Source organism: Salmo salar, chromosome 02 (assembly GCF_965601325.2).
Source record: "Salmo salar chromosome 02, fSalSal1, whole genome shotgun sequence".
Lineage (NCBI taxonomy): Eukaryota > Metazoa > Chordata > Actinopteri > Salmoniformes > Salmonidae > Salmo > Salmo salar.
Genome location: NC_138292.1, coordinates 66891047 through 66905001, shown reverse-complemented (window position 1 = coordinate 66905001; position 13955 = coordinate 66891047). Strand labels below are relative to the sequence as shown.

At 43.9% G+C, this 13955-nt stretch overlaps 1 protein-coding gene and 1 pseudogene across 2 annotated transcripts; one reads left to right on the top strand and one right to left on the bottom strand.

Annotated features, from left to right (window-relative positions):
• Positions 1–169: 169 nt before the first annotated feature.
• LOC106590477 (transmembrane protein 186) lies at positions 170–1503 on the top strand. The gene is made up of 2 exons (XM_014181551.2): positions 170–295; positions 595–1503. The coding sequence occupies exons 1-2, from the start codon at positions 293–295 to the stop codon at positions 1288–1290; spliced, it is 699 nt and encodes a 232-aa protein (XP_014037026.1). The 5' UTR covers positions 170–292; the 3' UTR covers positions 1291–1503.
• Positions 1504–2149: 646 nt separating this feature from the next.
• LOC106590405 (4-aminobutyrate aminotransferase, mitochondrial-like) lies at positions 2150–9238 on the bottom strand (annotated as a pseudogene). Its single transcript, XR_014381802.1, has 14 exons — positions 9099–9238; positions 8609–8638; positions 8222–8338; positions 8031–8080; positions 7866–7946; positions 7519–7611; positions 7362–7424; positions 7212–7275; positions 6843–7045; positions 6468–6605; positions 5956–6123; positions 5576–5722; positions 5247–5358; positions 2150–2264 (listed from the first exon to the last, which is right to left on the bottom strand). The product of XR_014381802.1 is annotated as a 4-aminobutyrate aminotransferase, mitochondrial-like (transcript).
• Between the last annotated feature and the right edge of the window lie 4717 nt (positions 9239–13955).

Below are 13955 nucleotides of genomic sequence, written 5' to 3'. Positions count from 1 at the left end.
AAAATAAAAAAAATGTTAAAGACTTGAGCAATAAATATCATGCTTTTCAAAAATAATTATTGTTCATATTTATGAGTATTAAAGATAAAAGTAATTGCAGAAATACTTTATTTGGACCCTATCTTACTCTGCCCACAAGAGGGCGGAATTGCTCTAAGAACAATTTGGAACATTGCGTAAATTACTTCCTGTACCAAAGTTCAAGGTCTGACCTAGCCATCTGGCTAACAGCGTGAATGATACCTTCCTGAGATGTTTTTTCACATATTTTGCAAGATAGAAGCCAGCTAACATGGTTGGTAAATGAGTTATTTGTTATTGTCGTTTGACTCAATATTAGACTAACTGTCAGTTGTATAGCCATTAATATAGAGTAAAACAGAATACCGTTAGAATAAATTGGATGAATGAGGATGCAGCAAAAATAATCGGTTCTCTGTTGTATGGCATCTTGCTCTCTAAACAGCTTGTAGTTTTAAACAAAAACAAAGTATTTTTGTATTTCTCATGTCTCCATCTGTTGCCCTCTGCCCTCTCCTGCTATCTCTACCCCCTTTCTCTACCCTACCCTCTCTCTCTGTCTTTATCCCACAGCATAGGTCTACAGCACTCTTCCCTCGGCTGTCCTACCATGTGCTGGCCCACTGCAGAGGATACAGTGTGTTGAGACGCAGCTCAAGGTCGCTAATCTGTGGTCCACAACCCCATGTAGTCAGCCGACTGGACCCAAGATGGACGCCTAGTATCCAACACAGCTACCCAGTACCCCCATCCCCCCACGTCACTACTCTCACCAAATACTCTGACTTATCCACCCAAAAATACAACCTCATCTACTCCTTACCTCACATCAAACTCCTGAGAGCGGTCTCCCGACTCAAACTGCTCCAAACCGGAATCACCATGCTCTTACTCCCGCCCGTCTACTACATGTATTCCCAAGGAGATGCTTCGTACCTACTGGTTAGCTACAGCACGGGGATAGCGGCGTTCGCCGCCGTCATGCTCTACTCGGCTAGTCACTACCTGAGACGCGTCGTCGGGATGATGTACCTGGATGAGTCCCAGACGACGCTGAAAGTGTCTCACCTGACGTTCTGGGGAAGCAGGAAGGACGTGTATCTGCCTGTGACGGACGTTATGACTCTGGGGGACACCGGGGACTCCATAGGGGAGACTATATTGAGGTTGAAGCGATATAGTAGTTCTGAGACGCTGTACTTCTCGACTAGACTGGGACGTGTGGTGGATAGGCAAGCCTTTGAGAAAGTGTTTGGGACTTTGATTTGATGTTTTTATAGGGCTTTTCAGAGCCAAACCAAGCTGTACTGAGCCGAACCGAGCCCAATCAAGCATCTGCTATAGTTCCTGGAACTGTACTGAAAAGATCTGAGCCTGCAGTTAGGTTCAGGTCGACACAGTGGTGTGAAAAGGGTATTTTATGTTGTGAGCATTTAAAATGTTGTATATTCTGCAGCTAAAGAGATGCCTACCTACATTTACTGCAGTCTGTTCTGCCACATTTCTTGACTACTGTGTGCGACCAAAAGAAACTGTGACATTTGTGTTGGACAGCTGCTCAGACTCGCAGCCTTCAATAAATACACCCTGATCATTTAAGCAAAAATATTTTCCAGGTTTATTTTAAGGTTCAGTACACAAAACACTATACAGAAAATGTCTACAGTTATTTGACCTTTAGAAAGTCCATTGCAATCAATCAGCCCACAGTCAATTATGGAAATAATTTTCTTAATGTGTTGGAGTGAAATAATGTACAGTAATATACAGGAGTGTATACCCTGATGGTCGTCTATGAACATCTTGAAGAACCATCTGGCCTTAATGACCATGCACTATCTCCACATGGCACAGCCAGAAGAGGACTGGCCATCCCTCATAGCCTGGTTCCTCTCTAGGTTTCTTCCTAGGTTCCTGCCTTTCTAGGGAGTTTTTCCTAGCCACCGTGCTTCTACATCTGCATTGCTTGCTGTTTGGAGTTTTAGGCTGGGTTTCTGTAAAACCACTTTGTGACAAATACATTTGATTGATTTGATTGATTGAAGGAGGATCAACCTCTTCACTGCAGATTGACAGTGTATGGGTCTGTTTGAGCAGGGCCACATTGGATTCCTGTGTAGACTCTACTTGAGCTCAGCGACGCGTCATTCAAGATATCCAGGAAGAGATGAGCATGGTGTTCCGTGAACACCAGAGCTGATTGGAACCGGATAGACTGGGTTCCACAGCCCCTAGAACCACACCTGGAACAAGAAAACAACATCATAAATAGTAATCATTCTTTACTAATGAATAAACGATTCACTTGATAGTACTACTGAATGTAAGTGATATGGTCTGCTACTCTCTCCTCTTCCATCCTATCATCTCTTCCCTCTGCTCAATCCTTCTCCAACCAATCTCCTGATTCTGCTTCCTCAACCCTCCTCTCCTCCCTTTCTGCATCCTTTGACTCTCTATGTCCCCTATCCTCCCGGCCGGCTCGGTCCTCCCCTCCTGCTCCGTGGCTTGACGACTCATTGCGAGCTCACAGAACAGGGCTCCGGGCAGCTGAGCGGAAATGGAGGAAAACTAGCCTCCCTGCGGACGTGGCATCTTTTCACTCCCTCCTCTCTACATTTTCTTCCTCTGTTTCTGCTGCTAAAGCCACTTTCTATCACTCTAAATTCCAAGCATCTGCCTCTAACCCTAGGAAGCTCTTTGCCACCTTCTCCTCCCCCTCCTCCCTCTCTGCGGATGACTTCGTCAACCATTTTGAAAAGAAGGTTGACGACATTCGATCCTCGTTTGTTAAGTCAAACGACACCGCTGGTCCTGCTCACGTTGCCCTACCCTGTGCTTTGACCTCTTTCTCCCCTCTCTCTCCAGATGAAATCTTGCGACTTGTGACGGCCGGCCGCCCAACAACCTGCCCGCTTGACCCTATCCCCTCCTCTCTTCTCCAGACCATTTCCGGAGACCTTCTCCCCTACCTCACCTCGCTCATCAACTCATCCTTGACCGCTGGCTACGTCCCTTCCGTCTTCAAGAGAGCGAGAGTTGCACCCCTTCTCAAAAAACCTACACTCGATCCCTCTGATGTCAACAACTACAGACCAGTATCCCTTCTTTCTTTTCTCTCCAAAACTCTTGAGCGTGCTGTCCTTGGCCAGCTCTCCTGCTATCTCTCTCAGAATGACCTTCTTGATCCTAATCAGTCAGGTTTCAAGACTGGGCATTCAACTGAGACTGCTCTTCTCTGTGTCACGGAGGCTCTCCGCACTGCTAAAGCTAACTCTCTCTCCTCTGCTCTCATCCTTCTAGACCTATCTGCTGCCTTTGATACTGTGAACCATCAGATCCTCCTCTCCACCCTCTCCGAGTTGGGCATCTCCGGCGCAGCTCACTCTTGGATTGCGTCCTACCTGACAGGTCGCTCCTACCAGGTCGCATGGCGAGAATCCGTCTCCGCACCACGTGCTCTCACCACTGGTGTCCCCCAGGGCTCAGTTCTAGGCCCTCTCCTATTCTCGCTATACACCAAGTCACTTGGCTCTGTCATATCCTCACATGGTCTCTCCTATCATTGCTACGCAGACGACACACAATTAATCTTCTCCTTTCCCCCTTCTGATAACCAGGTGGCGAATCGCATCTCTGCATGTCTGGCAGACATATCAGTGTGGATGACAGATCACCACCTGAAGCTGAACCTCGGCAAGACGGAGCTGCTCTTCCTCCCGGGGAAGGACTGCCCGTTCCATGATCTCGCCATCACGGTGGACAACTCCATTGTGTCCTCCTCCCAGAGTGCTAAGAGCCTTGGCGTGACCCTGGACAACACCCTGTTGTTCTCCGCTAACATCAAGGCGGTGACCCGATCCTGTAGGTTCATGCTCTACAACATTCGCAGAGTACGACCCTGCCTTACACAGGAAGCGGCGCAGGTCCTAATCCAGGCACTTGTCATCTCCCGTCTGGATTACTGCAACTCGCTGCTGGCGGGGCTCCCTGCCTGTGCCATTAAACCCCTACAACTCATCCAGAACGCCGCAGCCCGTCTGGTGTTCAACCTTCCCAAGTTCTCTCACGTCACCCCGCTCCTCCGCACACTCCACTGGCTTCCAGTTGAAGCTCGCATCCGCTACAAGACCATGGTGCTTGCCTACAGAGCTGTGAGGGGAACGGCACCTCCGTACCTTCAGGCTCTGATCAGGCCCTACACCCAAAGAAGGGCACTGCGTTCATCCACCTCTGGCCTGCTCACCTCCCTACCTCTGCGTAAGCACAGTTCCCGCTCAGCCCAGTCAAAACTGTTCGCTGCTCTGGCACCCCAATGGTGGAACAAGCTCCCTCACGACGCCAGGACAGCGGAGTCAATCACCACCTTCCGGAGACACCTGAAACCCCACCTCTTTAAGGAATACCTGGGATAGGATAAAGTAATCCTTCTAACCCCCCCCCCCCCCCCCCCCAAAAAAAAAAAGATATAGATGTACTATTGTAAAGTGGTTGTTCCAATGGATATCATAAGGTGAATGCACCAATTTGTAAGTCGCTCTGGATAAGAGCATCTGCTAAATGACGTAAATGGTATCGATACTAAGCTAGTAAATATTATGCTGGATATTGTCCTGCATGTCCTTGAATAATTTGATAATCTTTCTAAATTGATAGTCTTATTCTTTTAGTTTATTCATCACATCCTACATGCTAAGAGTCTTACCCTTATTCCTGGCCTAGAGGATTCATCACATTCTACATGCTAAGAGTCTTACCCTTATTCCTGGCCTAGAGGATTCATCACATCCTACATGCTAAGAGTCTTATCCTTATTCCTGGCCTAGAGGATTCATCACATCCTACATGCTAAGAGTCTTATCCTTATTCCTGGCCTAGAGGATTCATCACATCCTACATGCTAAGAGTCTTATCCTTATTCCTGGCCTAGAGGATTCATCACATTCTACATGCTAAGAGTCTTACCCTTATTCCTGGCCTAGAGGATTCATCACATTCTACATGCTAAGAGTCTTACCCTTATTCCTGGCCTAGAGGATTCATCACATCCTACATGCTAAGAGTCTTACCCTTATTCCTGGCCTAGAGGATTCATCACATCCTACATGCTAAGAGTCTTACCCTTATTCCTGGCCTAGAGGATTCATCACATCCTACATGCTAAGAGTCTTATCCTTATTCCTGGCCTTGAGGATTCATCACATCCTACATGCTAAGAGTCTTACCCTTATTCCTGGCCTAGAGGAGGAGGTTGTTGTGTGTGTCTTCATCCTTAACATCGATGGCACAGAACGTCCCGATGCCCCTCGCTCTACTGAGCAGGTGAGGGTACTTATCCTTGAAGAGAGAGGAGTGGGGTGATGCATGCCATGTTATATATACACACACACACACACACACACACACACACACACACACACACACACACACACACACACACACACACTACAAATGACCACACTCCCTCTACTCATGACACAACCACAGTAAATATCAAACCATGATCATTCTTCACTCCCCTAACAGTGACTCCTAACCATTGACCGTAACTCACCTGTAGGTCGTAGAGTCCCTCCAGCATGACCTTGCCTGACCTCTTGGCCTGGTCCAGCAGGTTCTCTGTCTTGATGACCTTTATGACCTCGGTCAGAAACAGGTTCTTAGTGTGGTCTCCAAGCCACGTGTTGAAGATCCTGAACGGCTGGAGAAGAAAATAAGAAAGAGGAGAGGAGAGAAGCAGAGAGAAGAGATGAGAAGAAGTAGAGAGAAGAGATGACAGGAGAGGAGAGAAGAAGAGAGGAGAGGAGAAGACAGGAGAGAAGTGAGGAGATAAGAGAAAGAAGAGGAGGAAAGAGAGGAGAAGAGGAGAGAAGAGAAAGAAAAGAAAATAAGGTAAAAAGGTTGATATAAAAGTACCACACATACACACACTACCTTGTCAGGCTGAAAGCTATCTTTCTGGTAGTATCCTCCTGTCAGCATCTTCTTGCTGAAGGAGACGATGTCAGCGGGGTCGTCCAATCCCCAGTGCTCGTGGGCCCAGAATTTCCCCGTAGACCCGCCCCCTGTCTGTACCTCATCCACTTGGAAGGCACAGCCATGCTGACGGACACACAAGGATCAGTAGGTTGAAATGACTAAAGACCTGTGTAATTACAATACTGTTTACAGTGTACTTACACAGTAAAGTACTGATTTCTAGATGAGTGTACCTTGATAGCTTCATATTATTTACCAATCAATGTATTTAGAGAAGTATTTGATAAAACACACCTTGGTAGGTGGTTTATACCAAGCCTCAATTAAAGGAATTCTACTCAATATCTATTAATTTGATCATTTTCATTAACAATCAAGAGAATCAAATCAGTTAGATTGTCAGCATGATTCATATCCCTCCAGATGCTCTGTACTCTGTCTATAACCAGTAAGGATCCTTACTCTACGTTCTTGGTGATTCCCCTGAGCTTCCTGTAGAAGTCGAAGGAGGCGTGGTTATCCCCTCCCTCTGCCTGGATTGGCTCGATCACCACCCCCGCCACGTGCCGACCATTCTGATTCCACTTCACTATCAGGTCCTCCACCTGAGATGGGAGGGATTGAACGAGGGATGAGAGGAATAGAGGCAAGAATGAAGATCAGGGGGGAGAATGAAAGAAAGGATAGTTCAGATGGATGAAAAGAGTTGGAAGATGAGTAGGAATGAGGGACGAGTCAAAAGGGATGGATGAAAGTTAGATGAGGGGAATGGAGAGGGGATGGGAGAGGTCAGTTGGATGCTCAGATTAGGAAGAAGATACTGTAAAGAGAGCGACTCAGACCTCCTCCAGGCAGCGGGCCTCCTCCAGGCAGCAGGCCTCCTCCAGGCAGCGGGCCTCCTCCAGGCAGCGGGCCTCCTCCGGTGCGTTCTCCCTCTCGAACTGGTCCAGGGGGTACCTCAGCTGGGGGAAGGGGGCGATGGGCCAGTCAAAAGACGGCACGTCTAGCTTCTGGATGGCCTTGGTGTGAATGGTGGCCAGACAGCCTGGGAGAATAGGAGAGCCTTGAGTTCAGACTTGATATTACGTGGCTCTAAAACCTATGTATTGGCATTGCAATGACCTACATCCCAGTTGAAAGTACTTTGTGTACCCACTCAGTACCCTAGTCAGCCTAAGTAATTACTATGTAAGTACATATTAAAGTCTTACCCAGAGTTCTTCCGTGAAATCCGCCCATCAAGGACAGAAGAGTCAGGTCAGGGCAGCCAGGAACCTGGAAAAAGGACGAGAGAACACCAGACTGACAAACTGCTGGCCCTATATAACAAAATGAGTTGTGAGGGAGTGTGAGTTACCTACCTGGTTGATGACACTAGTTCTTACTTCCTCTGGAGTTGGTTCCGGAGTTCCTCTCATCTTGTTCTAAGAAACACATAGAGTAAAAGCCTGCTATATATACAGTCCATATTTAATCTAGACTTTATAAATGCGTTACTGTCCATGGTCCTGCACTTACTCTGTACCAGATGAAGATGGCTTTGTAGGCGTTCTCATTGGAGCAGGAGCCACAGGCCATGGTCTGGACCCGGCTGAAACCCTTGGGTGCCACCTAGTGGACAAAGGGAGGAAGCACACCAGTCATGTCAGCACTTGAGTTATTTGATTTCATTCTATTTATTCTTGGGTTTGAATCCGTTAAAAAAGTACAAAGTCCAGGGGATAACACAATACAGTATCATAGAACACATATTTCCAATGTTGTCCTCTGTGTCCTGATATGTGTAGAAAATGTATGCATGGTTAGTAATAGTGTTAAACGGGCTGTGATGTTATATTCCGAGGTGTATTTGATATCAAACTTACTGCCATCAGGCCGTTGACAAGCTTCTCAGAGAATTGCTCTGGTGGCATCATCCCAAGAGCTGGTCAGTTGACAAACGTTCCCTGACACAGATTGTAGAAAACAGTTACACATTATCAATGACAAATCTAATGTTTTCAATTCTCAAGATCAACTTTGCTGCTTACCATATTCTTCGGGTCCGTCATGACTTTTGTGAGTGCCGGGTGATTGTATCCTGGAAATCACAGAGAGAAAAACCTACATTTGAAGTCTTCGGGACTTTCAGTGCTTTGACTCATCCTTGTGGCCAATAGTTTTTCCTGACCATGTGACCTGACCAGGAACAACTCTGGGTCCTATAGAATAGAATACCCACCTATGGGTATGGATGCGATCTGGGTGTAGACATCCAGCATGCGGTTCCCATCCACGTCCACCAGGTAGTTACCTTTACTCCCTCATAGTCACAGAAGAAGTTCACCTGGACAACACTCTGAAGAGGGGGACAGAGATGTTCAAGAGGGACAGAGATGTTCAAGAGGGACAGAGAAGAGGCTATCTTCACTGGTACCGTTACACATGACTCATCGTACAAATCCGACATGATATGACTTGTGGACAGAGGACGTCAAGGAGAATAAGACACTCTTTTCACGATGTGGACATTTCTCTTCACCGCCTCTCTTTTTGTCCTTCAGCAGTGACATGACATTTCATTCATATTATATCATATAAATCTGAGTGTGTTTTGTGTATTTCTTACCTGAATCGCCTCCAGTTGTTGTGCTAGGATCTGTGGAGAACAACAGTAGAGATGAACGGATACTACCAGTACTTAAGAAACAACCATGTCCGGAATTTAAAGTGCTTTGAATGGCTTCTTCTATCATATGTGTAATTGATTGACCCCTGAGAGCTTTGGCCTGGCCAATGTTAATACTCACAAGATATTTCACAAACATTCATAGACCGTTTTAAATTGTTAAAAAATATGTTGTTCCCCTTACCATCCCTGCTACCCTAACTAACAGACAACAATACTGCTAGACAGTTGGCACATTACAGTGAGGGACAGATTTACTAAGCATTTGCGCTACTGCATAGTTTGCACTTGTTTTTTCCATACGAGAATGAAAAACAATCCCATAAAACTGTCTTTTATAGTGTCATTTTTCTTGCCTTTGCAAAATGCGATAAACATAGTAGGTCTGGTCCCAGGTGTGGTATGGTCGAGAGTTGATCTATTGAATTACCTTAGATCTGGGCCCTGGAACCTCAGTCTTCATACAAGGACCATCAAACTCAACTTCCTCAACTCTTTTAGCTGGTGTTTGTTGATGGCGGTATCCTATGGAAAATGTGAACGAGATTCTATGGGTTATTTGAGTTATGAAGTTTTGTGCCAATGCCAAAAACACACCCAATCAGTGGGGAGTCACAAGACAGTACGGCAAATCACAAATACCTCACGAGGAAGCTAGATATTAATCTGGAATGAGTGGGATCAAGAGGAGTGCAGAGGTGGGAATTAATGATCAACTATGTTTTCCAGTTGTCTGGTTGTGGCAAGTTGAATGGCCAGTATGGGTCAAAGACATGATGCTTGTCTGACTGACAGAAAGTACAGATGTAGGATCTTCATTTGAGCCAGTATGCTACTGCAGGAAATTAATCCTGCAGCAACAGGATAATTCATTGACATTTTTGTAGGGTTTGATACATTTTTCGTAAACGAAAATCAAGTCTGACATTTTCAAAGTGGAAATTACAAACTTCAGAAGCCTAGTGTCCTGCATTGCAGGAAAATTCTCCTGCAACAGGGTGATCAAATTAAGATCCAACATAATGTAGCTATGCATTCAGAAACTCACCAGACATTCCACAATCTCCTTTCTCCAATTGTCATCGTGTTCAACTTATTAGTTATTACCATAATGTTGAATATGTACTATCTTTCAATAAATAGCATGTGAGAAGCCAGCATTACCTATCACTAAACAGCAAATTCTCCAGTGTAAAAAAAAATAAAACACAGTGTTAAATCAACACTGAAAGTGTGGAGTCTGTGGACCCATATACACACCGGAGCGGTGTTAAATTAACACACTGCTTCGTGTAAAGCCTTATTGAAATATTTCCCAGAGTGCCTTGCCTTTTGAGTAAATTGTAGAGTTATGACTGTATTTGTTAGTGACAGAGACATGGTTGTTGCATTCATCCTTGTTGATATATCTACTATGGTAAGTCATATACAAGTTTCTCTCCTCTTACCTGAAGCAGACAACCCAAGGCTGGGTCTCAGAGAGGAAGCAAGATGGCGGCTTAGGATACTGGAGGCCATGCTCCTCAGCTACCGCTGTAGCAAGAATGAAGAATGCAAAAAAAAGGTTGATTTTCATATTTTCTTGACACTGCACATGAATACCAATAAAAAATACCAATATTTTCTAGGTTATCACACATACAGTATACTCTTAAAAATAGAATATTCATATCAAATGATGCTGGTTGACTGCTTAGTAGTTTAAAATGTAATGGAAACACTCACTGTGGAAGTGTGAAAATGTGATGCAGGTGGAACCACAAGACTGTATGCCATCGTCCTTACTCCCCAACAGCCTTTTATATCTCAACCACCGCCATTTAGAGAAGCGGGTGTGGAGGTGGGGGCCAGTGCGGAATCGTCCGGTATACCACACTCCACTATCATTGACTAGACTGCTCTCCTGGACACTAAAGGGTCAGGTCATGACAGTAATAATTGCAGACAGAGGATGGATCAAAATAGGTTGGTTTTAGATCAACTTCTATGACAGGTGAGGGAGGGTGGGTTTCATGTATTCATTGATTGCTGTGGTCAAGATTCTTACATCCTGAAATGTCCAGTTTTACTAAATTTCAAACATTAAACATACATGCCACCTGTTGGTAGACATTGGAACGACAGATTAACATGATTCATTTGAATTATTATTATGGCATGAAAACATTGAGATGTAACTGTGACTTTAACTTGTCTTTATTAAAGCATTCTAGACCCAGAACCTTCCTGGCTAAAGCATCTATGTGTACTACATTCTGGTCTACAGTTTAACACAGGCAGCATTCCCATTTCATCTCTTGGAATACAAACGCATTGATAAAACACATTTGTCAACATGTTTATTTTAATCAACATTGCATACAGCGGACATGTTTTCAAATACTGCTTTTCCAAACATATACATACTGTATTGCATTTACATAACTACAAGATCAAAATCTTTGCAACATTTACAGCATAAATAAATGCCTAAAATACACTGTACTGCAAGTACAGTATAGTTTCAATACACACTTACAGCCATAAATGAAAGTTGAACAATGTAACTATTCAGAGTTGATAAGCAGAATAGTGCAGGTGATAAGTACTGAATCGTGCAGGTGATAAGTACTGAATAGTGCAGGTGATAAGTACTGAATCGTGCAGGTGATAAGTACTGAATAGTGCAGGTGATAAGTACTGAATAGTGCAGGTGATAAGTACTGAATAGTGCAGGTGATAAGTACTGAATCGTGCAGGTGATAAGTATTGAATAGTGCGGGTGATAAGTACTGAATAGTGCAGGTGATAAGTACTGAATAGTGCAGGTGATAAGTACTGAATAGTGCAGGTGATAAGTACTGAATCGTGCAGGTGATAAGTACTGAAGGGGACATTATGAAGAAGATCATCTGCATGTAGGCAGTGAAAAGGTTAATTAAAGACGGGTTCATACCCTACAACGTTACAGTAACATCATTACTACAACAACCAGCTGGTATCAACACAGCAACGAAGGGAGTGAGAGAAATAAAGAATGAAAGTATTGAGGGAGGGAACAAGTTCATAAGTGTGGACAAAGTTTTGCCATTCTCCTCCAGAAGTCCACGCTTTCCTTGTCTTCCGCCCTTTAAACATATGATTGGCTGAATCAGTCTGTGATAGATCAGAGAGAAACAGAAAGCGAGAGAGGGAGATAGAGCAGGTAGGAGAGAGACAGAGGTGAAATATTAACTCACAGGAAGACAGAAACGCAGGTCATATTCAGTTCAGTTCCAGTATATTATTGAATAGAACTGACTAAGGCAGTAAAGTGAAATATGTGAATATTACACATACAGTAGCACTATTTCAATGAAACGTTCTAATCCAACTCAACCATTTGACTGAATAAATAAGAACAGTTTAAATGAATTTGAGCAGGGGTCAATGTGTAAAATGGTTTGTCTGGGCCTGTCAGTTAACCCATTCTTGCCCAGCCCTGCAGACTGACCTTAAACAGTTCTCTTTGGATGCGCCCCCTGAGGAAGTCTTTGACAAACTGGCAGTTCTCTGCTCTGTCGTGGGACTCCTTGGTTCCCTCCGCTAGCAACTCTGACAGGTCATCTGGCCGGGGGAGGTGAAGAACAGATGGAGGAACAACAGACAGACACATAGTAAAAAAGGTGAAATCATTCACAGGTAAAGACATGCAAGCTGACACTCTTGGTCATAAATAATGAAGTCCTGTATCACTATACAGGTTGGTGATGGTCGACAGATTAAAATAACAGGTGGAAATTATTCACTGCTAAGGGCATGCAAACATAGCCTATGTTTATATACTCCTTATTACTCATTATCATGCCAACTCCTTGTTACTCATCATCATGCCAACTCCTTGTTACTCATCATCATGCCAACTCCTTGTTACTCATCATCATGCCAACTCCTTGTTACTCATCATCATGCCAACTCCTTGTTACTCATCATCATGCCAACTCCTTGTTACTCATCATCATGCCAACTCCTTGTTACTCATCATCATGCCAACTCCTTGTTACTCATCATCATGCCAACTCCTTGTTACTCATCATCATGCCAACTCCTTGTTACTCATCATCATGCCAACTCCTTGTTACTCATCATCATGCCAACTCCTTGTTACTCAATATCATGCCAACTCCTTGTTACTCATTATCATACCAAACTTGAGATCGAATTGTCAAGAGCGCAAAAGATCTGGGACCAGGCTAATGAAAACAGTCGCCCATCATTCTTATCATTTCTAATTGTTGTTATTAGGGCCCCAAGTTTTCCTTGACCACCTCACCAATAACCCTGAATCATGATCCATCATTTGACATTGAATAGATTAAAAGGGGTGATAGACAATCCTAATCAATAGGCTACTACTCCTCAGTACCTGAGATTGTCCTCATCATCCTCTACTTCAGTGATGATCTTCCCTCTTTCATTTGTCACACCGTTGGTCTTCACCGGTTGTGCTACCTTCTCTGCAGGCATCTTACATGCACATGGCCAATTATGCAAATTAGGTGATGACGTCATTTAGCGACTTTTAGGACAGCCAATAGCTACTTTCCTTACTGAGGAGTTGGCAACACTGAGCACACAATGATAGAAGTGGAAAACGAAATTGAACAGCTAGGTTGAATCAAAACATGCTATAAGCATATCATTTTAATGGGTGTGATGCAGTTGTATACAGCTTTTATCCCAATTCGCAGAGATCATTTAGCCATGTTGTAATATATTTTCATGGTAATTTAGCCATGTTGTAATTTATTTGCAATGTAATTTCACAGCTGCAGTTAATTGTTGTTTGAACCAGTTCCTTTCCAATTTCTTTTAAATACCAATAGCAACACGCTAATAAATGGATCAATAGTTCATATCAAGTCTGTGTTTGAAGGCCTCAAAACCAGGTTCATATCATCAGAGGGAAACAGTCGGTCCAGAAGGCCTGCACAACCCTCAATTCATTATTCTTATCACCTCTTCCACAATGTAGCGCATTTGTACCAGTGGTGAAAGTATAACATTACTAGCTCCTTAGACATGCAGATTGTCCTCAAATTAATGATTGAAAAGATTTCAAATGAATTGATGAAACCTTCTGCTAAAGGTGAGACAATTTGTCCAAGCTAGAACTGTAGCCTACTTACTGTAGGCTATGTCTGAGATATGTTTTGTTGAGGTTAAAAAAATAAATTGTACTGTGAGGAGCACTTATTTTGAAAATAATACGTACATACTGTGAAATTGCTTGAATTCAAATGAACAATTTCAGTAGCTGTGGCTTTTT